Source organism: Epinephelus moara, chromosome 4 (genome assembly GCF_006386435.1).
Source record: "Epinephelus moara isolate mb chromosome 4, YSFRI_EMoa_1.0, whole genome shotgun sequence".
Classification (NCBI taxonomy): Eukaryota; Metazoa; Chordata; class Actinopteri; order Perciformes; family Serranidae; genus Epinephelus; species Epinephelus moara.
Genome location: NC_065509.1, coordinates 36568584 through 36594304, shown reverse-complemented (window position 1 = coordinate 36594304; position 25721 = coordinate 36568584). Strand labels below are relative to the sequence as shown.

Here is a 25721-nt window from a genome sequence, read left to right as displayed (position 1 = left end):
AAAGAGACTTAGTTGGTGGGATTCATCGTAAGGTCAAATCATACATTGCAACAATGTGGCTTATCACAGCTACGCAGACGACACTCAAATTTACTTAGCTCTTTCGGGCTTGTAAACTCACTCTATCAGTGGTAAAAGCAAGTAAATGCAATTAAATGTCCTTCAATCAAATAATGACAAGACACAGAGCTGCATTTCCTTGCTTTGCCTCAGGTCAGGTCAGATTGTATCACCCAAGAAGAGCTTTCCTCATTTAAAAACAAGAGCATGAGCTGTTTGTTGCTTAAAATTACCTGTGTCTATGTTTTCCTGACAAGTGACCTCTCGCTGTAAACAGTGTCTGTCCTCTCCCACTCACCAGAGAGGAGGCATGGTGACGAAATCTTAGAAAGGAGGTATTAGGCATACAAAGTGGCTGACTTTAACAATGCAGAACGAGGTTTGCAATCCTGTCTCCACGCCGACCAAGGACTTTTTTTACTACCTAAAACTCTCCTAAAGGAACTGAGTCGAGTCAAATCACAGGTTGAGCTCCTGAAACGGTTTTTAGACCCCTGGAAAAGTAACTATAACCTGAACCAAGTAGCTTTAGTTAGGTAAACTTGACCTTAACCATAGAGGTGACAGATCAGAGTCAGTTTTTAATGTGTTGCTTATTTGAGCAATCACTGGTTTCTGAAGACACCAACATGCCACCTGCATCCACAGTGGACGATTCCACACCTTACGATCGATTTATGACCAATGTTGATTATCAGTGCAGAAAGTAGTGATGTACGGTGGCCCACAAGGGCAAACATGGTACAGCAGCCCAAAACATTTCCATCAGGATAACTGGCTGCAAGTTCGGAAACACTGACGATCCAAAACCACATCCAAACATCCAAAACAAATTTACGTTAATCTGTTGCCTCTTTATAACATTGTAAAAACTAAGGCCAAATATAAAAAAGAATATGTAGCTTTTTTTGTTGTCTCTTTTCACCACTTGTCTTCCCGCTTAAAATATAACACCCTCATTTGAGCTCTCTCTGGTTCAAAAATCAAGCTGCTCCTCTCAGAGCTCCCCCTAGAGGCCTGGAGGACTTCTGTTGTGTTGACAGGATATGCAGTGTTTCTCTGATACATTTCAATTTTCTCATTCTCTACTCACCAATTATTGCTGCTCTGTCAGTGATCAGCATCAGATACCAACCCACAGAAGCACCTTTTGCAGCAGTATGATACGCAGCAGGCATTACTTGAACTTGTCTTATGCCAACGCTTTGTCAGTGGACCTCCATGTCAAACATCAACACATGAAGGAACCTTTCGTGGTGTTATGAAATGCACCAGCCGGCGACAGTTTGTAACTCTACCAGCAACTACAGTAGTGTAAAGAGCAAGAAAGTCCGTGTAGGGTGGGTGGGAGTGGAGGTTGACTGTTCAAGCTTTCACCCAGGAGCCTGTTGTTCACTTCCCATGTGAAACCAAAAGTCAGTGGACTAATTTGGAGTAGTGTGCAAGTATGTGTAGCATGCTACGGCAGTCACGTGTCACATGACTCATGTCACGCAATGTTACATTACACAGGGACAACCATACTTTTTTTCAGCCAAGCAATGATGTTTTTTCTAAACCTAACCACATGTTTTTGTTTTCTAAACTTCAGGAAATTAACGTTAAAACGAAGTGTTTTACCTATTTTTTAAGTTTATTTTTAAAAAGATTGTAAGCTTGTATCAAGCAGAAACTGTACCTTTCCTGTGAAAACAGAAGAGTATTTTAAAAAAGCACAATGCATGTAGCAAGTGTAAAATAACATGGTGTCCTTGAATGTACAAAACTGATGCAGGAAGGTACCTAGTGTGTCATATTTTGATGTTTATGTCCACTTATATAGCAGCAGTATTTAACGAGTTGGGATCAGAACACAATGTCTTGACACTTCATCTAAGTTTTACGTTATATCATAGTTTAAACTCATCGTTGAAGACTGAAACACTGATGAGTCATCGACTTACACAATTCTGATGGTGACATGAAAACATCAGAAATATTTTTTGTGTGGAAATAATGCAGTTAGGTGCATGAAAGAAAACACAATAAGGCCTCTACACACCTCCAATACGTGCATTGCAACGTATTCATTACAGCAATTTGGAACAAATACATATATACAGTAAACAGTGTAGTGGCATACATTCTTAACAGAATTAAAGTGCACAAAGAGCAGCCTGCAGTGCACTGCATAATCCAAGAATCTGGTGTCTTGATGTGTAAATTCAGAAAACAAATCACGAAACAATGGGCTAAACCAAAATAAATACATGAATAAGTAATGATTAAATGCATAAATAGCTGCATTTGCACATAGGACAAAGACAACTTTGATGCACTGTAAATGTAGCACACATTCATGCATCATAAACAGTATCGACCTGATGCAAGTTATTTAAAGGCAGTCTTAAGGGGGTATGACTTATATTCACCGTGAAAGATCTCTGGGTGCACAGTTACAGTGTGTTCCAGTATGTTCAGTAGCTATAGAAACAGCTGGCTTTAATGGTCTTCCTGTAAAGAAAAGACTTTGTTATGTCTGAAGCTGAGTTATAGATTGCTAGTTTTCATTTTTATTTTGTTTTTATTTTTTAAAGGAACAGTGTGTAAGATTTAGGGGGTTTAGTTGCATCTAGCAGTGAGGACCACAGATTTCAACTAGCTGAAACTTCTCCCAGTTAGAATTCCTTCAGTGCTCATTGTTCAAGAGGTTTTTACCAGGAGCCAAAATATCCGCAGAGGTCTCTTCCTCCTGTTTTTCCGACTCTGCTCATCACAGGAAAAAATGCAAATGGCCAAATCTAAAGCCAGTGTTTGGTTTGTCCATTCTGGCAACCTGAGCTCACTCCGCTTTGTCAGTGACTTCCAGCGTCGGACACCAACAAAAAAAACTGCCCTGGGGCGTCGGTAGCGTAGTGGATAGTGCCGGCGCCCCATGTACAGAGGTGATGCCTCGCTGCAGCGGTCACAGGTTCGATTCTGGCTTGCAACCCTTTGCTGCATGTCATCCCCACTCTCTCCCCATTTCACACTGTCCTGTCAATTAAAGGCAAAAAGCCCAAAAAATAATCTTAAAAAAAAAAAAAGCTGCCCTTTCACATCGATATGATACGCTATTGGTCACCATTATTGTTTATCAGCGCCCGGTGGTGTCAGGAGAAAACGCGGCGGGACAACAACGAAAGCTAAGGCAGCGGAAGTCCAAGTAAGGCAGGCAGGAGGAGTGGTGGATGCATCCAGCAACCACCGGCTTTGTTCCAGGAGGCCGGTGTTCACTTCCTGTAAGATTGTAAAGCCAAACCCAGTTCGGTTTTTTTTCTAAACCCAACCACTAACGTGCGTTGGCTAAATTTAACCATGTGCTTTTGTTGTTGAAGGAAGAAAAGGTCAATTTGTGGCGTTGTATTGACATAATGCTTTTATTTTGAAAGAAACTGTATGTAAACTGTACATTTCACATCTCTAGTTTTAGTTTGAAGTTTGGTCTCAGATATCTATAATGACCTTGGACTGATAACAAAGTGCATTTTCATTGCTCTCTATAAAATGACTGAAGTAAAATGTCCTCCATCTCTACTGGTTAGATGTTTATTATCATTACGTTGTCATCACACTCTGCCTCTCTGTCCACCTCCTCTAAATCATTTACTGCTATTCCCTACCGGTCCACCAGATGCCCTCGTACTTTATCATTCACCTGCTCACCTGTTCACACTTCCCTCATCAGTCACTCATTATAAATACCAGCCCACTTCCTTTGTTCCATCATGGTTGCCATTGTCGTGATTTCAAGAGCCGAGTGAGTCTGCTCCTGAACCTGGACTTTAATCTGCATCTGCCTCTCTGCCCACCTGTACCTGTACCTGCCTACAAACACCTGCCTGTAAGCTCATTCATGCAATAAATCACTGAACTAAGAGTCTGCCTGTTTTGTCTGCGTCTGGCTCCTTCCTCTGCTCCCTGCACTCCTGAGTGTGACATAAGTGCTGTTTTAAAGTGCTTGTTCTTGTATTTCCTACACTTTATTCTTCAACTCCAGGAGGAAGAGGAGGAAATATCTTTATTTTCACTCTGTTATTTAACAGCTTTTGTAACTTTACGATTTTATATTGTACATACAAAATATACAATAATCTTATAAGATATATAATATGTGGTTTTACATTGTCTGCTTTGATTAGCTCCACCCCAACCAGCTTCAACACTGAAATACTGCTTATGCCGTAATGCAACTGTTCTGCAACTGCTAATAATTCTTCTTTACTTTTACTTAGGTCAAACTGGTTTGTAAGACTTACCTGTAGTGGAGTACATTTACATTGTAGTGTTATAACATTCACTTTAGGGTCTGAGTACTTCCACCACTGATTTTTGGTGTCTTATAAGTCCACGGTGACTGAGTACATGTGACACAATAAACAACAACTACACCGGTGGAGAAAGGACTCAGAGCTTGTACATATACCACATGTGAAAATAGTCCACTCCATGATTGATTGATTTTTATTTGTGTCATGCACACTTACATGTGCCTGACTCTAATGGGTTTACAGGACACCATTACAATGACACTGCAGTAACAATCCAAAGCACATGTTATTTAACTGCTCAGTCCAGAAACAGAATACTCTGCCTTCTATCCCAAAGAAAGAAATCTAGCCACAAAAAAGGTTCCCTTTCTTAATCAAAACTCAAATTTTCATGGTCATCCAACCAAAAGAAATCAACACAGATAGAGGGCATCTTACTGTAGTAAGATACTTATGTCTTCATCTACAGGACAGTAAAACAAGAAATGAACCTCATTCTCAGCTTCACCTAAATTACACAACAAACAAATTCTGTCCTCCTCTGGGGTGGCGTTAAACCTTCCAGTGTCTGAGGCTAATGGTAACGTTCCTGAGAACAACTGTGCACACAGGAGCCTTTGTCTTTTGTTTAGATTATATTTCATGTAAGGTTCCACACTGTAGCTACAAGTAAAAGTCCTGTGTTCAGAAAATCCTACTTAAATAAAAGTACAGAAATATCAAAAGTATAAACATGCTTTTTAAAGGATGGACTCTTTCAGAATATTAAATTATTATGTTATATTATAATGTATCATCATGTCATGGCATGTTGTATCATGTTATGCTATGTTATATTATATTATATTATATTATATTATACTATATTATATTATGTTATATTATTGTTTATTATATTATTGATCCCGTAATAGCAGGCAGCATTTTAATGTAGCTGGTAGATATAAAGACATTCACACTTATGAAAACAGATGTTTTATATACATCAAACAAAGATTAACAATGTGTAATATATAATATAATATATAATAATGTAATATAAAGTAGTATAAAATGTAAATACACAAATACAGTGATAGGGTCAAAAATGTAAAGTACTAAATGTAATGTCACTATAATACTTAACTTGAAGTTACTAATACCTTATAATACCTGAATAAAAATAGAATACTTATAATAATACTAATAATAATCAAAAATTGTACATTGAACATTTTTTACCTGAAAACATAACTAAATTTATTACTCTTTATATTAGAGGCTGGTTTTCCCTTATATTGTGATCAAAATATGTCTTTAAAGGAAGTTAAGTAAGTAAATAAATAAATGAATAAAATGTAGTTGTGAAAATCATGTTACTTTCATTTTTATCAGTCAGTATCCCCTTGTGATAATCACCTGGAGGTCAAACAGTTAACATACAGTGTTGTGTTGTAGTTCTGGATAAAACGGTAAATACAGTAGTTTTTTTCCCCCACTACTGAAGCACGCGCATGTATGTGCGTGCACGTGCGAGTGAGTGAGTGTGTGGGGCAGCCATAAAGAGAAACCCAACTCCCTCTCCCTCTCTCCATCCTCTTCCTCTTCCTCCCTGTTAGTCAAGGACAGTTTGTGTTGGCACAGGAGCGCTTCACATTCCGTCTGTCAGTCTGCCCTGCTTTTGTTGCATATACTGCCGACACTACGGGACATCTGTGATTGGTTCATCCCTCCCTCTCCTCCCTCCCTCCCGCGTGATTGTATGTAAATCCGGTCGGGACTGAGCCAGTAGGTGAGGTTGGGGCTGGTGGCTCCTGCCTCGGTGGCGCACACGAGACCCGAGAGCGGCCGAGGTGAGATCGCTGCTGCGCCGTCAGAGCTGTCCACTGTGCCGTGGTGCTGAACTCCTCATCCCGCTGCGCGCCTCCGTCCTCCATCGGCTCTACTCTACACTGCTGATATTTTGGGAAAGGATTAACAACCTCCCCTTTGGTCGCCTCTAGGTGCAAACTTCTCTTGAGGACATCTCTGTGTCTACACATCGGAAATTACTCCACACACACACACAAACACAGCAGCCGTGGATTTGACCGGAGCTCGAGATTATCATTAATAATAGTTTGTTGAGAAGTGCTGCTTCCTTCCGCTCCCCGCTAATCTCGCTTGGATTATCCCCCTGGATGGTTTACGTCTGGACACACAGGTAAATAAATATATTTATGTCTTTTGTTTGTTGTGTGTTTAATTGTTAAAGCCCATCCGAGCTCAGCTCCATCCACCAAAAGTCCCTCTCTGTGTCTGACTCGCTATCAGACAGCAAGCTTAACCCTCATCATCGGCGAGGCGCCACAAATCTTGTCTAATAATCCAGCAGGTCACTCTCCTTGACTCAGAAAATATCTCCCAATCTGCCGCCTCGAGCTTTTACCATTTCAATTTACTTGTCGCCAGGTCCCGGAGGCTCAAATCAAGTGATATCAGGATATCTGAAGTTGCTGTTATTGTGTCAGGGGCGCTCACACTGAGGCACAAACACTTCCCATTGTAACACAATCAATGTTTCCTCAAACGATTGGAGACACGCCACGTTGCCCACAGCTTTTAATTTATCCGCGTAGTACTTAGTGTGTTATTTTTTTTTCCTTGGCACGCTAATCCTTGAGTGACACCGTTAGCAGCAGAGGGATTATACTTTTGTTTTTCATCCTCAGCTCTGCGCCTGACTCATTTGGCAGTGTATTACAGGCTCTTGCGCCGGGGATGGCCATTAATTGTTTTGGTTGATGGTTTGCAGAGGAAGAAAAAAAATTGGGGGTCATCTTTGTTGTTTATGGCCTCGATGGTGCAGCAGATGGAGTTAGAGCTAACCTAAAGCCAGATTAAGTTCTGCCATCGATACGACTCAGATTTACAGGCTGAAATCCTTTGAGGAGCTCCCTGGTGGAAGATAGCATCGTTAGGTCCTGAAAAAAACATGTATACAACAGAATTACTATAATGATATCAAAATAGTGTCTATAAGAGATTTTAAAACACCAGGAACATCATCTGTGTGCAGCAGTGGGAGACTGTATCTAACCAGCCTACAGTCACTGGAGCACTACTTAGCACCAATTTGAGGTACTTGTACTACTGTTTTCATTTCAACACTGGGTGGGAACACATTTGAAATTGGGGTTTTGGGGTGCTGCCCCAGGGAATTTTGAATGTCAAACACTTAATTTTCTGCATTCTGGTGGATTTTATGCCTCAATTTTGCCTTTCCTGCATCGATTCATGGTGGAAATGTGTTTAATTTTGTCAAAATAAAACTCCTCTGCGACTTTCATGTTTCAATGCACATGTTAATATTGAGGAACTCCTATGAACCTGTGGTTTTATGTGTACTTTAACTCATTTTTGGAGAAAGTATAATTAGATGTATTTAGTTCCTTGTAACTTCAAAAAACCCTCAACAACGTAATGCTAATTATAAACTAATGATTGGTTGATATAATAGTGTCAAAGGCATCATTATTCTGCATGGAGTACTTTTACTTTTCTCGCAAAGGGCCAGTTTGTAGGATTTAGGAAGATATATTGGCAGAAATTGAATATAATCACCTTAGAATGAGTCGTTTGTGTCTACATAGGGAGTTGGTTCTTGTTTATGGAGACTGCCATGTTGCATTGCCATGTTTCTACAGTAGCCCAGAACGGACAAACCAAATACTAGATAGGGTAATCTGGGTTTTCGTGCCGCCATAGTTAGCAGCAGAGCTTCGCCTCACCCCAAAGTCGTCTAAATCCAGCGCTTGGGCAGTGACTTGCAGCATCAGAAACCAACGAAAAAAGGCGTCCTTTAATGTCAGCATGATACGTGGCCGGTTGCCGTTATAGTGTAACGGTGCAGTGTCAGAGGAAAACGTGGTGGGACAAGGAAGAAAGTCCAACTGGGGCGGGTGGGATTGGTGGTGGATGGGTCCAACAAACACCGACTTTCACCCAAGAAAGTGGTGTTCGCATCCCGTAAGATTCTAAAGCTAAACCCTGTTCTTCTTTCCTAAACCTAACCACGTGCATTTGTTGTTGAAGGAAAAAAAATGTCAATTTGTAGTGTTGTACTGATGAAGACAATGCATGTAACAGGCAGAACTTGACACGGTGTCCCAGAACGTTGACAACCAACGTTCGGGTCGTCGTATCTGGACGTGGAAAGTCCATGACCAAACGTCGATAGGTGACGTGGTCAGAGTGAGAATGTGTTGAGCAGCACATGAGAGCATTGGAAAATGACTGATTTTCTTCAACATAAAACTGCTTTATTCAGTGTTGTATTGGTTTAAATTAGCGGGTCCTTCTGTTTTGGAGAGGAAGAGACCTCTGCATATGATTCAGCTCCAAGTAAAATTCTCCTGAATAATCAACACTGAAGGAATTTAAACTGGGAGAAGTTTCAGCTGGTTGCAATCTGCAATCCTCACCACTAGATGGCACTATATGCCCCTAAATCTTACACACTGAACCTTTTAAGGGCATTTTGTTAATAATACATTAAAACTTTTACTAAAGTAATATTTTTTTAGTATTTTTGCTTTGTAAAAATGCACTTCCTGCCCTAATGAATGTGAGAATATTATGGTGATTTTAATTTTGGGCTTACTGAAAATAAGCACTTCCTTTATGACTAGTTGTTTGTGTGCCGTGTATTAGTCTCCTTATTAGTCTGGTGACAACATTGTTAATTTACAGTAACGGGTAAAAAGGACATGACAACGTGTTTGTTTATCTACACAACTCCGCGGCAGCCTGTATATTGCATTTCCTGCATAACTCTGACATTCTGTGTGATTTTCAAGACACGCGGACACTAACGATCCCGACACATTTCTCTGCTAATTGCTACAGTAATTGAAATTCTTGCAGAGAAAGTGTGAACGTCACAGAAACCATGCAGTTTTAACGTTCAGCCATCTGCGGGCCTTTACAATCCAACTTCAATCCCTTTATTCCCACAATGCATTCACTTTATCTGCGAAAGCTCTTTGAAACCACAAGATAGAATCTATTTCCAGTGGCGCATTGGATGAATGAGTGGATCTGTTTTTCAAGGCTGCACTTACTAATTGATTCTCCACTTGAATCCAAACCAGGGACCAAAGAATATATCATTCATACAAGCTATACATTATATATTGTGCAGGCTATAGTGAGGATACTTAAACGTGCCGCTCTTAATGAATAACAGACTCGTTTGAAGTGGGATGGGGAGAGAGAGATAAGATAATGCTCATTTTTGGGACGGCTCTGGAGGCTCACTGTGCTGATGTGATGCTGATACACTCAGTTATGTTCAAACCCATGAGGATGCCAACAAAGCCAAACAACAGTGTTCACAATATTCTCACAGGGGAAACATTTTACTCCACCACACCAAGACCAGAAAAAGCCCCCCCCACCCCCATCCCCAAGCTCAGATCCAATTAAGCCATTTAACAACAGGTAGGAGACGCTGCCAGCTGAGCAGGTATTGGTGTTAATGGAGCTGCTCTGCTTTTCATGTCATTACAATAACTTTCTTCAGGCACCGCGGGGAGGCAAAGTCTTTTGAGTCAATATTTCTTTGCACTAGAAAGAAGCAAAATAATGCCAGGAAACTGATCAAAGCTTTTTGGATTTGAGAGGAAAAGCATTGAGTGTGAAGGTGTGGGCACCCGGTAATGGCAGCTGGTAGTGGGGAGGAGGGAGATTTCGATGATTTGACAATGAAGCTGCATGCTGGGGAGGACAATTGCACTGCCACCGAAAATGGCACCACTTTAAGGTCTTCATAATAATCTCAGGTGGCCTGGCTTCGCAGCAGGTTTCAAAAATCTTTACCAATTACCCTCTGAGATGTCGTTATGGTGCTGTTTTACAGAGCAAACTGGTTTTAAGAGGCATATTTCCCAAGTGTTGCTTTTACGGCTTTCTGTACCGATGCATTCACCAATTCAATAGCTCACTTTTCAATGCCAAGTCAGGTCCAAAAGGTTTTTTCCATTCCATACCTCTAATATTCTGATCATGCTCTCATCGCTTTCACAGCTACTGTACTGTCTATTTTAAGCTCCCACTGGTTACTACTGGGACACTGAACAAACATGGGAGATCAAACAGCTATACTGCAACCGCACTACCTTCCTTTGGGCTCCTTAGGGATCTTTAAAATCCATTATGTTTAGGTGACTTTCCAATATGTACCATCATACCGCTACTGAACTAAAATGTGAGCAAAACTCAGACGAACAAGGTGCCACGGTGTTTTGTTAAAGGCAGAATTATTGCATTTGTTCAGTGAAAGTTCCTCGCAGATGGAGATTTGCACACTTTCCACATCAGAAAACTCTGAATTCATCATCACATCATGCTGTTGGAGATATTTCCAAAGCTACTTTTTAAATGTGCTATGATTTTAAACTGTTTTCTCACTTTGTATCCTGTCATGCACATGGTTTAGTTTTTATTTCAAGGCTGGAGCCATGGAGTAAACATTACCCCCACCACCAAAGAAATGTCAAAATTTGAAAACCCATTTTCTACTGTTTTATATTATTTATCACAACCAAGTCCAGCTTTACAGTATACTATACCAAAATGCATGAAATGAAAGCTACTGCTGTCTACATGAATTACACATGCAACACAACGTGGAGTATCCCCATCCATCCATCCATCCATTTTCACCCGCTTATCCGGGGCCGGTTCACAGGGGCAGCAGGCCAAGCAAGCTTTCCAGCTCCTCCTGGGGGACCCCAAGGTGTTCCCAGGCCAAATGAGATATATAATCCCTCCATCGTGTTCTGGGTCTGCCCCGGGGCCTCCTACCTGTGGGACATGCCTGGAACACTTCTAACCGGAGGCTCCTAGGAGGCATCCTGATCAGATGCCTGAACCACCTCAACTGACTCCTTTCGACGCAAAGGAGCAGCGGCTCTACTCCGAGCTCTTTCAGGATGTCTGAACTCCTCACCCTATCTCTAAGGCTGAGCCCAGCCACTCCACGGAGTAAACTCATTTTGGCCGCTTGTATCCGCGATCTCATTCTGTCAGTCACTACCCAGAGCTCATGACCATAGGTGAGGGTTGGGATGTAGATGAACAAGTAAATCGAAAGCTTTGCCTTTGGCTCAGCTCCTTCTTCACCACGACAGTCCGGCACTGTGCCTGCACCACTGCAGACACTGCACCAAACTGCAGATCCATCTCACGCTCCATTCTACCCTCACTTGTGAACAAGACCCCAAGATACTTGAACTCCCTTGCTTGAGACAGTGACTAAACTAAATATAATTTGATCAAGATGTTACTTCAATCAAGAGAGACAGAAAAATGAAGTAAATATAATATTTAATACAGAATATGAGTGTATAGATTAACAGATGATTTGTGCTGATTAAAATTTAACAGAAGTCTTTGGTACTTGGATACCAGAGGGAGATATTTTGTGATCGAGGGACATCTGAGAGACAGCAGGATAAATCCCCCCATGGAGTCCAGACACTGGAGGTGGTGGATGCTGACTGCTGAGGCTGCTGGCTGATGAGGCGTATGCGGCTGATGAATCCATAAAGACTAGTTGATGATGGGAAGGTGGAGGGCGCGCAGGACAGCAGCAAGAAAGAACTACAGCAGAGAAAGAATTAAATAAGCAATTAAAATGAGGAGTAGTAAGATGATAGGCTGGCAGAGAGGGTGTGTCGCTGTGCTATTGGTTGATTGTGAATCAGCTGATGACTCAATTCACAGACCAAGACAATGACACCTAGAGACAGTGAGTGAGCGTATGTACAAGGAGTGAATGGCAGGGTGAGAAAGAAACTTAAAGCCAGAGCATTAAAAGTATTCTCTTCCTGACTGAACTTTCACTAGAGCTTCATTGGAATCAACCACTGAGCCATGTTCTGCAGGGGTACGGCAACACCACTAGGACAAACCACACACAGAACTGCAGTACACTATAATACCAGATGTGTATTATGAGACAATGGGCTCCTGGCCACAGATATGCAAAGGGCGCCACTGCCTTTCCTCCACAGGAGCAAGACACACAGACTTTGTGGTTGTTTTGTGTCTTTTTGCAGTTTCCTTGAATCCCTTTGTGTTTTTTGAGGCTGTTTATACCTGGTATCATCATACTTTTCAGTGATCCGACACAAGTGGTTACCTGTGTCTAGTATGCATCCCCAGCAGACTGCTTGTGTTCAGATTTCACAGCACTAAAATTAGAATTTTTGATTTGAGAGGAAGTTATGTAATGTAACAAGCAACATTCTGTCCGTCCATCCAGCACTTCTGTGCAGCGTCTCCACTGTTTGCCTGGCCACCTCAGTATGATGATTAGACTCTGAGAGTTCACTACACCCAGCTGTTTTTCACCAAGAAGCTGTTACAGCACCAAGACAACACATTTTCATTTTTACATGCAGTCTGAGTATTGAAACTAACTCTGAGCAAGAAAGTGAGTAAGCTTTTTTTATCATAATATCAAACAATTCTTTCGATATTCCAAAATATAGTTTGAATCCTGTTTTCACTGAAAGAATCCACCTGTGTCGACTCTAAATTTACCTAGAGTGGATTTTCAGAGCATCCGCTAGTTTCACATTTACAGTTACATACATACTCACCTGGGTGTTGCCCATTACAGTCACTCTGGAGCAATATGGAGGGTAAAGCACTTTCATAATGGGCCCATAAGTGCTCTTTATATGGTATTTACTTCTAAATCCTCCTTAAGTAGTTGACCAGCAACCGTTGGTATGGATGGTGTCTGTTTTAGCTCTGTAACATTAAGGCTGATATTCAGTGTCCACAATTCACAAGGTGACACGATAAAAACAGACATATTTAACAATTGTGCATAAAAAAATGAAATGGTGTATTAAAGGTCCAGTGTTTAAGATTTAGAGGGGTATATTGGCAGAAATGGTAAATGGTCAATGGCCTGCACTTGAATTGTGCCTCTTTAGTCTTCCAACCACTCAAGTGCTTTAATACTACATGTCACATTCACCCATTCACACACTTATTCACACACTTGTGGCCGAGGCGACCATACAAGGTGCCACCTGCTACTCAGTAACCATTCACTCTCACTCACACATTGATGGAACAGCCATTGGGAGCAATTTGGGGTTCAGTATCTTGCACAAGGATACTTCAACACGCGGACTGGAGGAGCCGGGGATCAAACCACTGATGTTACAATTGGTGGGCGACCGGCTCTTCCTCTGAGTCGCTATGGTTAGGTATGATAGGTATGATTTCTTTAGTGTTTAATCATCTGAAAATAAGAATCACTGTGTTTTTGTACCTTAGAGTAAGCCAATTATAGCTACATAGGGAGCAGGTCCTTGTCAGAGATCGCCACGTTGCACAGCCATGTTTCTACAGTAGCCCAGAACGGACAACCCAAACACTGGCTCTAGACAGGACCATTTGCGTTTTTGCATTTTCGCATCAACTGCTGTAGTTAGCAGCCCCTGCGATGAGAGCGTCAAAAAAGTGGTTATCAGGGGGCGCCAGTGGTTTAAGCGCAGGTGCCCCATGTACAAGGCTGTTGCCGCAGCGGCCCAGGTTCGAATCCAGCCTGTGGCCCTTTGCTGCATGTCATCCCCTCTCTCCCCCCCCCCCCTTCACGCTTACCTGTCCTGTCCATTAAAGGCAAAATGGCCCAAAAAACAAAAAAAGATTAATTAAAAAAAAAAAAAAAAAAAAGTGGTTATCAGTAAAATTGCCAGGTCCATTTGTTTTGCAGAGGAAGAGTTCTCTGTGGATAATTTGGCTCCTGGTTAAAACCTCCTGAACGTCTACATCTTAAGTTATCAGAGAAAAAAGGTGAGCACACATTAGCATGCGCTGGATAAACAGGCTGTCTGTGACATGCCAACCAGCGTAAAATTAACACTGATTTGGATTTGTAATGTGAAACTGTTATATTCAGTGTTTTAACTGGTTTTAATTCCGTGATTTGTTTTGAAAGAGACCACTGCGGATAATTTGGCTCCTGGTAAAAACCTCCTGAACAATGAACACTGAAGGAATTCTAACCTGGAGAAGTTACACCTGGTTGCAATCTGCATTCCTCACCACTAGACACCACTACATCACCCTGAATCTTACACACTGTTCCTTTAATTTCGTCACACCTGAATTTCGAATGTGTTCAACGTATGTTTTAGCACAACAGTTGTTAGGGTTCTCTCAGTAGCTTGGCCCCAACCCACCTCAACAATAACACTTCTAACATTGCTTTCCCCTTTTCCATCTCCCCTCTTCCCACTCGGAGCTAAGCTGTAACCGCTGCCAACTCCCATCTGTGTCTGTCTTTGTTGTTCCCCTCTCCAATATGTGGAATCTTTATTGTGCAGCAGACCCACACACATTGAGATATGTTATCCTGCTGCCACGTTCAGGAAACACTACCTCCTGACAGTCTTATGTCTCCTGGTGAGCAGGGGGTTTGTTTTAAAAACCTGTTTTTCCTTCATTGTGCATTATTGAAAGCCTCTTTTGATCACATGTAGCAGTTACAGACGAGAACACTGGTGTAGTTTAGATTATTAGCATGTGCTGTGATGATGTATGAGAATGTCTACTCTGTGTGCAGTCGAACATTTCCCCTGGATCGTATTTCTTTTTTTCATTTCGCTTCGAGGATCAATCTGAGGCAACAGTATGAGGCCCTGTCTCTTGACTTTTCGAACAGCTCCAGATTCCTGAAGCATGACCTCCTCCACTCCATGTCTTGATTGAACTCCAAGTGGATTGTTAAATTGTTATTGTCATAACCCATTTCATACAGCACAGCAGAACAATGCTTTCGTGGCTACTTTTAAAGCCACGGCGGGGTGAAATATTGAGACGCCTCGTGCTCTGTGTTGGTGCTCTTTGGCAGATGGTCAGACCATAATAGAAGGTGCAGAAACCTGAAGGGTGAGGGTCAATAGGCTCTAGGTTTCTGTGCTAATCCTGTCAGTGTGCTGCAAGCAGGTAGGTGGGAAGTGTGGCCTAAGGCACTGAGAAATAGGTTTCAGTGGGTGGGGGTGTTGGTCTCTGAGATAATAATGCTGTTGTTTGCTGTTTGTTGGAAGCGTATGACACTTGGGGAGGCTGGCGTTGGGGTGGTCTGCCCATGCGTTGCATTTTAATGGCATCACAGGTCGCAGTCCAGTGTTCACTGCCGCCGTGGCCAAGTGTGACGGCATTGCTCTGGGCACAGTACAGCAGATCAGATCAGTCTGATTATGTAATGATTGTTAACAATGGGAGAACCACTGTGCCTCTGCCAGGTTTTTTCCTGCAGAGTTGTAGCGACAGCCTGTACCTCACGACATTTGAAATGGTCTATAAATTAAATGGCTATAAAAGAAAAGTCAAGGTCTTTCCTGCCACTGCCTCGTATGTCGAGACTCCTGCGATCATAAATGATTGTAATGTGGACCGTATAATGCCCAAGTCCCCGCTGTCAAACCTTTGTCAGACAGAACTTATAGGTGAGTCACTGCACAAAAATAGGCCCTGAAACCTCTGGTGTGTTAACCAACTGTTAAATGTTTTGTGGTGTTGTGGCGCTTCGCTCATCTTAATTGCTAATAATTGTGGCTTTTTTGGATGAATCCCAGAGTACAATCAGAGCTGATAGTGCACAGTAGGCTGTTTATAATTCTCAGATGTCGTGCCAAGCTAGACAGAAATCCTGTGTATGACAAGAGATATATTAGAATCACTTCATTTTCTCACTGGGTGGCTATTCAGAGCTGTGATGAATAATGCGCACACTCTCTGAGGATGAATTAGTTCAAATTTTCATACAGTACAAACTGGCAGCCGGGGACCGGTCACAGTGTGCTATCTGGCATTTCTTAGAGGACTGCCTGGGTGGATCAAAGACAAATTATATAGTCTGAGAAAACCTAGAAACTCTTCGCAAGTGCCAGTCGTAAGAAGCCAAAAATACAGTCTCTCAACTTCCCTGCAAGTTCTGGTAGATTCAAGTGTTAGGAGAAGTTACTTTTGTTCACTTTAATTAGTTTCCCTTTGCTTTTAAATCATGCCACTGCAAGTGTGTAGCTTATTCCTTTGACTTTGGAAAGACACAAAAAATAAACACTATGAAAACTATCATGCTACTGACAAGTGATCTATTTATTTATTCTTATTTAAAGGGCTAGTTCAGATTTTTGAAGAGGGGTTGTGTGAGGTACTTATCCATGGACAGTATATTACATACTGTAGCTGTCAGAGAGCACGTCCCCAGTTTAGAGAAGCAGGTTGGAGTCTGACATGGAGGCTAAGCAATCTACTGCAGTGGAGGGGTCAGCAGTAAAATGTATTTTAGCCACCTAAAAAAAATCAATATCAGTGTAAGTGTACACTATATTTACAATAATTTCATCACTTTATCTTGCTGTCAGAGAGTGATTTCCAACAGGAAAAAGAAGCTGTTATATTTCTCTCTTCACAGCCAGACTCCATTGAGAAAAACAGTGATTTAACATTGCTGAACACAGAGGTCTGCAAGTCTACTGCCGCCTTGATCAGTTAGTTTGTTTTTGCTATTGTGTGACTTTGGTGTTTAAAAAGGTTAGTCTGGATTCACTAAAGTCACACAATAATATAAACAAGCTAACTAATCCAGGTAGCTGTAGACCAGCAGCTCCTGTGTTCAGTGAGCTAAAATTACTGTTTTTGTCAAAGGAGTCTGGTGACTTTGACAAGAGCATAGATAGGACACTGAAGCTGTTAACTGCTTCCTCGTTGAGGTAAAGCAGATTTCTTTAGATGGCTTAAATACATTTTGTTGCTAACCCCTTGTTACGCTGCTGTGCTAAACCTGGCTTGTGAAACTTCATCAACCAAGGCTAGTAAGCCTGTAACTTAGTGCCTCTCCTATTGCATTAGACTTGAGAAATGTGCCTGAGCTTCCCTGGGTGAGTGTGACCTCTCCTATCTGGGAGGGGTGTGTGGTCAACTCACCACCAGGCTACAGCTCTTGCTCCTTGCGAACAGCTAGCTCGGACTCTGTTGGACACCCTTCAGGTGCCGTTCCGTCGGACCAGTCGGCTGGCCAGCTCGCTCTTCTTCATGGTTGTTCAACGTGAATGTGTATTTACATGGATCATTCATGGTGGCCTTTCAAACGCTCTCTTCTGTCCTCAGTATGTCTTGCCTCCGGCGTCTTGCTTGTTGCGTGCCTGCTCATCTCAAAGGCCTCCCCAGCTTTCCCTTCAGGTGTGGCTAATAGCAGCTAATGAATCATTACCACCAACCCCCAAGTGTGACTTCACTGCTGACCCTACCTCCTACCACCTGCCTAAACCACACCCACAAGACATTCATTACACTATCAATAAAGCTATCGTAACACCCCGCCACAGCAGTGCATTACTGAGCTTCCATGTTGGACTGCCTGCTTCTCCAAACTGGGGCCATGCTGACTGACATCTTCTGTAATACACTGCCTGTGGATAAATCCAAACTATCCCTAGGGCGGATCCATCTGCATTCTTTTCCATGTATTTCAAAGAAAACTCACTGTTCACCACTCAGCTGTTATCAAAAAGTGGTGACATGTTACAGCGCTGATAAACCAAAGTAGCATGGTGTCCACAGCAGTACGTGGGTCTATATGTAGCAATTACGTCATGCAGAAACCTGTCAGGTCATGTGAGGAAAAGCTTTTAGATGGGCCTGGGAACAGCATTTTGAGGGTTAAAACATTCATACTTTGGCCAAAATTAGAATCTTCTGATTTGAATAAATAAAGAACACTACTGGAAAGCTACAAAATTATATAAAACACACACGCACAAAAACTAATGTAGACGCCCTTTAACCTTTATCCAACCAGGCAAGTCATTAAGAACAAATTCTTATTCACAGTGGCGGCCTGGAAAAGGCAAAGCCTCTTGAGAGAGGGGGGTAGGAGCTAAAAAAGAAATGTCAAAAGTTAAAAGAGACAGCAGCACACATCCAGACATTTCCACAAACACCCACTACTTACATGCAATCACAACAAGCATCACATAAATGACATGCAGTCTCATGCCCAAGCATCAGGCAGGTAGCTAGCAGACAGCAGCATCAGACAGTACAATAGAACAAGAGTAGCATACACAAGCAGAGAGACAAACAAGCAAAGCAAAACAGCAGCAGTAGCAAGAGAACAAGAGTATGCATGGGACAACAGTAAACAGCAGACAGGCAAAGGTTAGAGAATATTAGCGGGTTGTCAAACAGCTGCATGTTTCAGTAATAGAGTTCTTGATGGCTGACTTGGGGATGAAATTATCCGTTTCAGTGTTTTTGGCAGATTGTCACAGTCTTTGGCTGCAGCAGACCGGAATGACGACAGAACAAGCACAGTATTTGTGTTGGAAACTTTCAGCAGAATATGCTGAAGCTGTCAAGCACTTTAAAGGGTTAGGCTGTCATTTTGGAAAATATGTTTCACCTTCTCGACAAAAGTTAGGTGAGAAGATTCAGTGTCCTGCTAATAAAATTACTGTTTTTGTCAGTTAAGTGTAATGGCTTTGATTTAACGCTTTTTTCCTTAACGTAATGTGCAATATTACTTTTCCATATCATGATTACTTGTCAGTGTAGTGCAATATCATTTTGTCATTGTTGTATCATATTTAATTTAACATTGATTATCAGTCTGTTTTTTCAACCAATTTAGTTCATTTTTAGTAACTCTTGTACTTATCTTACTCCTGTTGTTACTCCATTAGGCACTGGTTTTGCTTTTGCTCCTTGAAAACACTTCTTATCTTGTATATTTGTAACTGGGCCCAGTGAGTGACCCTGACCCGGGGAACCCACTGGTTGTTCTGGTTGTTACTGGTTGTGAACGTTAAATTGTGGTTACTGTTCTTAGTGTTACTGTAATTGGAATTCTCTGGCACAAGAATTTCCTTTGGGATAAATAAAGTTTTATTGAATTAAATTGAATTAATTCTCCATTGGAAAAAGCTGTCTGACGACAAGGTAAAGATGTAAAAATATTCTAAATATAGTCTACACTTACACTGATATTAATTTTTTTTGGTGGGCCTTTTTTAGGTGGCTAAAAAGTAATCAGTTGAGGCAGCGTTTGCTCAGCACCGCTTGATTTTATGCAAATGAGGTGAGTGTTTTCTACCCGAAAATGACTGTGAATAAACATTATGATGCAGTCTACACGACTAAAACTACAATATATTAATCTACCATCTTCGGATAGTGAATTTCCATGGCCTTTGCCATTTCTGACAAACTCAGCAAATATGTCACAACTAACTTGTGAACTCTGAGCTTTTTAGAAAATTTCCACTTATGAGGTTGTGAATAGCACAAGAGAAGGCGTTCATATGGATTCTTTTCATGAACACAGTAAACACGACCCCATTAGAAGACAGCAAAAGTCTACTGTAAGTATGTACAGAACCCGCTAGATAGCACATATCGACAGAAAACCTCTCTCCGTTTTCCACAGTTACTGCCATCATTTTAGCTACAGGGGACAGTAACTGCAAACAGCTTACACTGATACTCTGGTAACTGGGGATAACAAAGGTGCTATCCTTTTCCTGTTTTGGTTGTTCAACAGTTGACTACCTTCCTTCGTGCTGTAAAACAAGCCTTCATTTTCCAGGTGGATCGTACCTGGTGGCAGATAGAACTATATAGTGAAAACGAGGCTCATTGGGAACCAGTCCAAAAGCTGACGATGTCATTATTTTATAGCCATTATAATGTGCAATCAACATTTACTTCACAATCATAAGTTCCCATCAAACACTGAAATGTTGGATGACCATTGTTTGAATGTCGATTCAAAATGTCCTGTCATCAGGGTTGGAAATTAACTTTTTTGTCCACCTGCCACTGTGGCTGGTGAATTCCAAAATCCACCAGCCACTCCATAGACTACCATTGGTTTTTTGGCTGATGAATGAAGCAAATCTAGCAGCAGCATTTGCTGGTAAAATATACAAGCGGCTGGTGCTGATTTACAACCCTGCCTGTCATGGTTCAAAAATAGTCCCAAAATAAAAGTTTGTCGCTCTTAATACAGTGTCACTTATACTATATTTTTGGTGTGTAACACACATCACATTGTGTCCGTCTAATCACAATCCAACAAATAAATTGTCAATAAACTGTCATATGAAAAAAAATACATACATCGATGTTTGTATTACAGCAATTACATGATAAATATTTCATGGTTTGTAAGAGAGGGTCTGACTGGACTGTTATTGGACGTGGAAACAATGTCACCATCTGGTCAACCACCTTATAATCACACTGCAGTTGTTAGTATCCAACCGCAACTAGGTTAGAGGTAGAAAAAAAAAGTGTCTATTTCTATTTTAAATGGACATAAAAATGAAAAAAAAGGTTGAACTGAAAAAGGAAACTGTGAAAAGGTTAAACTGACAGTGGCACATCCTGTTTGTAAGTTCAGGAAATAATGTTTGAGTCCCTGCAGGATCCCACAGCCAGTCTTAGCGATCACTGAAAGCCCACAGTCCGTAACACAAAACATCCATAGTCCTGCTGAGAACAAAGCAAGCTGCTGAGTTAGAAACACATCAGAGGCTCATTAACGTTCCAGTGATTGACCAGCTGAACTCCCGTTACCCTCACGACTTTCTTAATGTTTTCCTGCTCTAAATCCCCTCCCCTCCCCTTGACGTGTACACCAGCCTCACACGGTTGACATCACTCCTACAGAAGTCCTTTAATATCCCATCTACAGTATAAGGAGGGAAACACCTGCCTTGTTTTGTTCCTGAGACTGTCGCTGAATCCCAGTGAAGCGTCTGCTTTCTGAGCACGAGGATCATTGAAATTCCACATTTGATTTCAGAAGTTTCTCTGCCTAGATTTGGACTGCCTGCCAGGATTTATAGCAGATTAACTTTGAAAGTGATTTAGCTCTCGGGTTCTGCAGACGCTACCGGGGCCGAAAAATAACTTTTTCTCATCCACTGTTGCCATCCTCACTGGCTCACGTATTCCCACATTCACTAAATATTCCAAACATGCAAAATATGATCTGTTTGTGTGACCCTAATAGTGGCAGCAGAGTATATCAAAACTTAATTAGAGTTCTGGGTGTGAAAAGGGATGACTGACAGTTATGTAGGCATAAATTTAGAGGAGACACAGCACTATGTGGACATTATCTAATCACACATATAGGTACACACACACACACACACACACACACACACACAAAACAATAAACACATTCCCAGGATGCCTTTGTGACGTTCCTCCTTCAGTGGTAAATTGTGGTGCACAAGGGATTTAGGGAGACGCAACACGCCAGCATAAGTTCAAAGCTCAGTGTAATCACATTTTATGCGTTTGGATAGATATCTGAATGAAACAGATAACAGCCTCATAAAAAGGACAGGGGATAATGAATTATGTCATCACAACACGCAGCCAACAAATTTACACAAGGGCCTATCTCCCTTTTTTATCTGCTATCTGGTGGCACGAGGATGCACTGCTGTTATCCGCTTGGCATTTGGAGCAGTGCGTCCCGTCTAATGAGTTGGGGATATCGGAGCAGCGGGCTCCTTAAGGGTTCAGAGGCTCGGTTGTAGATGGCAAGTTCATTCTTTGAAGTCCAGTGAAAGTGAGGGTTCACGAATCCTAAGAAGTCTGAATTAATTATGTAGTGCTGCAGTGAACTCGGGCTTGTAAATGTACAGTAGGGACTGAGATGTGATTGATATGAGGTGTTTGAAGTGATAAGAAAAGTTGCTCTGAAATTCTTTTGTGCTGGTGTTCAGCACAGTTAAATGACCAGACTGGTGTTTTCCAGGTTTTAGCCAATTAATCTCAAATTGTGCATACTCATTGTGACAATATTAAGAGTGTTGACAGTTATGTTTGAGTGATCATGTGCTTGAAAACAGAAGAACCAGTCAGCTAACAAACTACTGCTCTGTAAAAGCTGTTAAGTGCTTCTCGGTTAGAGACAGAACCTCGACTCCAAATTCAGTTTTGATGGTAATTAAAGACTGTATCAAAATAATGGATGTAGCCACCATGATGTTACCCACTGGTTTGTTGACTGCCGTTTGAAGACTAGAGTTTGGCATATTTGCTGTAACCATCTTGGTGAAGTTGGGCATTTTAACACTGAGTGTCTATGGGGATTGACTGGCTTTTGGAGCCAGCCTCAAGTGGCCATTAGAGGAACTGCAGTTTTTGGCACTTGAGTGTTGACTTAATTTTTCAGCCCCAGAGGTTGCCGCTTGGTTTTTACTTGTGGTGATGGTAAAAAAAAAAGAAAAAGAAAAAGAAATGTCTACATGTGTGGATTGACTCTGTACTTACGTTTAAACCATGTATTAATCAACACGATCTCATCCCTGCTCCACATATTTTGACACTTATGCAGAAGCCCCTGGTGTTACTACATATAATGATGCTAGAGGCAGCCTTTTATGTGCTGTCTTGACACAGAAGAGGTTGGCGGCTAGATGAAGGCAACAAATCTGCTTTGTAAGAGTTAGGGAAAGATGACTCGTGACTAAAGGCTCAGACACACCAAACTGACTTCAGAGGACTAGCGAAAGCCAACTGTTGTGTTGCCTCACATCATGTACCAGAACACACTGCAAAGACTACAGCCGACAACCAGCGCGTACACTATGTGCTTGCATTAGAGGAAATAACTCTCCATGCCAGCAGACGGCAGTCATCTGTAATCGTCATTCAAGAAGAGAAACCAGAAGACTGTCATAACGCTAGTTAGCCAGTTAGCACATTCAATCACAGTCCTGTTTGTTTACTTTCCTCACTTCTGCTCACGTGCTGAAATGAGCAGCCAATCAGAGTGATTTCATTCACTGACCGGCTCCTCCGCCAGTTCAACATGCTAAATCAGCCCAAAAAAAGCAGATGGGTGCCAAGAAGGGGCAACAGTGCGGGACACACAACACTGTTTAGGGTGACAGATGCTTGCCGATGGCCCAGTTTTGACCAATGGCCAACCATGAGCTTGGCATGTTAGAGCCTTAACAAGTGACGTGACAAAATAACTCAAAACTGACTTCTAGTGAAACACAGGAAAGAAACACCGGTCTCCTGGGTGAAAATCCTGTGCTTGTTGGCTCCATCCACATCCCTTAGCAGACTTTCCTGCTCTTTAAACTGCGTCTGTTGCTCTGAATGTCTAATAATGATGAGGAGTGACCCCATATCTGATACTGAGGGTCACTCACCAAGTGGCATTTGGGAGAAAGACCAGGCTGCTTTGTTCATGTCATAAAAATAAGTAAATTTTGGTGTTCCGTATCACTCCACAACTTGTATTACCAATAATGGACTTAGCTGGCATTGTTTACCAGAATGCCTCGAAAACTGACCTTCATATCCTCCATGTTATATATACAGCAGACTCCGCAGATTTATATAAGGTTGTTCTTTATTTTACAGACCATTGCACAATGCTAGATATACTCAGATGGCTGTCTCCGGATATTAGATGTCAACTTCACTGGTAGCAATTTATTTTTAAGTGCATTAACTTCAAATACTTAATGGATTGCATTTATATAGTGTTTTTCTAGTCTCAGTGACCACTCAAAGCATTTTACACTAAAGGAACCATTCACCCTATTCACACACGGACACTAAGGACACTTCTACATGCAGACTGAAGGGGCTGAAAATCAAACCACTCACCTTCCGATAGGTAACAACTGCTCTACCTCCTGAGCCACAGCTGCCCCTTACGTATATGTATATATAACCATCCATATTGTCTAAAAAAAACCTGTTGTTCATTATATGTTAAATTATTAACTGAGACTCTGTGATCAGATCCTCTTTGTTTTTGAATAGGCTGGTAAAAAAAAAGACCTTCATGTTTCAGGCTCCTTCTGATTCAAATAATCCATCTTTAGATTTCTGTTCTGTGTCATTGTTTTGCTTATTTAAAAATGTTTTCTCAATGTAAAACAGATTGCCAGTGTTTTCAGTAATGTCACCACTGTTCCTCTCTCTATTTAGAAACAGATCATTGTTTTGATTGGTGCAATTTCAGTATTGCTTTTTTGGTATTTTGTGTTGTTTTGAAGTCATTTTGTACCTGCTTGTAGTTGTTTCGTGTCTCTTTGCAGTTCCTTCGTATCTCTTTGTTGTAATGTTGTGTCTTTTTTAGTTGGTTTGAGTCATTTTTAGTCATTTGGGTCTTTTTGAGGTCATTTTGTGTAGCTTTGCAAACATTTTTTGTCTCTCTGCAGTTCTCTTGTGTCTCTTTGTGGTCATTTTATGTCTTTTTAGTTGTTTTGTTGTCATTTGGGTCTTTTGAGGCCATCTTGTGTTTTATTTAAGGTAATTTTGTGTCTCTTTGGGGGAATTTTCTGTCTTTTTTGGCTGTTTTATGCTGCTTTGTAGACATTTTCTCTTTATGGCCTTTTGCCTGTTTTAGTAGTTATTTTGCATGTCTTTGCAGTTCCTTTGCATCTATTTGTGGTCATTTTAGGTCTCCTTCTGGCCAGTACATATTAATTTGAGTGACATTTTGCAAGTGAAGGCCAGGGGGGCCCTGATACTTTGGGCCTTGGGCCCTGTGCCTAGTAGGCCTGCTCAGTAATCCATCCATGCCTTGCAGTAAACTTTTTTTCCTAACTTTGAGTCATGCAGACGAGGTCCACTGAGCATGAAAACAATGCCATGCCTCATAACACACAGTCACACCTGAGAGCTGCCCTGAATAACCACAGTTTTTATCTACTAGCCACTGAGCAGCCCCACCGGAGCAATCTGAGGGTTAAGTGCACCTTAACAGCATGTTAATGAGGTAGCAGCAAGTCAGTTAGTCAGTCAGTCATGCTCAGATTTATCCTGTCTTATTTTTGGAGTTTCTTGAATCAAACTGACTTATTATTGACTCTCTTGTGTTACAGCTCCCCATCAAACACTTTAACATAGTGCTGTAACTCAGAATAGTGGTTAGAATAATTGTTGCTTCAAGTTACAATACCATGAAATGTAACTGTGGCCAAAATAGAGAATAAAATATGGAGCTTTTTCCTCACACTATTTTATCTTCTGATTTTAGGACAGGGTTTCACTTTCTCACCATCAGGATGTTTTTACCTCCCACCAGCATTGCACATGTTACAAGACGCTACATCATCACATTGGTGACGGCCTGCTGTACTTCATATTTATACTGCGGATCCCTGAATGATGGGGTTGGATGTTGGAGCACTTTGATGCATACATTTGCATATCAATGTAGAAAAACTTAAATTAGTTTAACACCTTACTGCTTCACAACACCGCGCAGAGCTGAAAAAGCTACATGTTACATGACGACAATCATATTGACATAAAATATACACTAATTAA

The 25721-nt window shown here is 41.4% G+C and overlaps 1 protein-coding gene across 1 annotated transcript in view; it reads left to right on the top strand.

The window, feature by feature from the left end:
• The first annotated feature begins 6080 nt into the window (after positions 1-6080).
• The window catches only part of fstl5 (follistatin-like 5), a 253793-nt gene continuing 234152 nt past the window's right edge, over positions 6081-25721 (top strand). Inside the window, exon 1 of the mRNA XM_050042857.1 lies at positions 6081-6531. Within this exon, the coding sequence (XP_049898814.1) occupies positions 6509-6531 (23 nt within the window). The 5' untranslated portion in view covers positions 6081-6508. The remainder of the gene's footprint in view (positions 6532-25721) is intronic.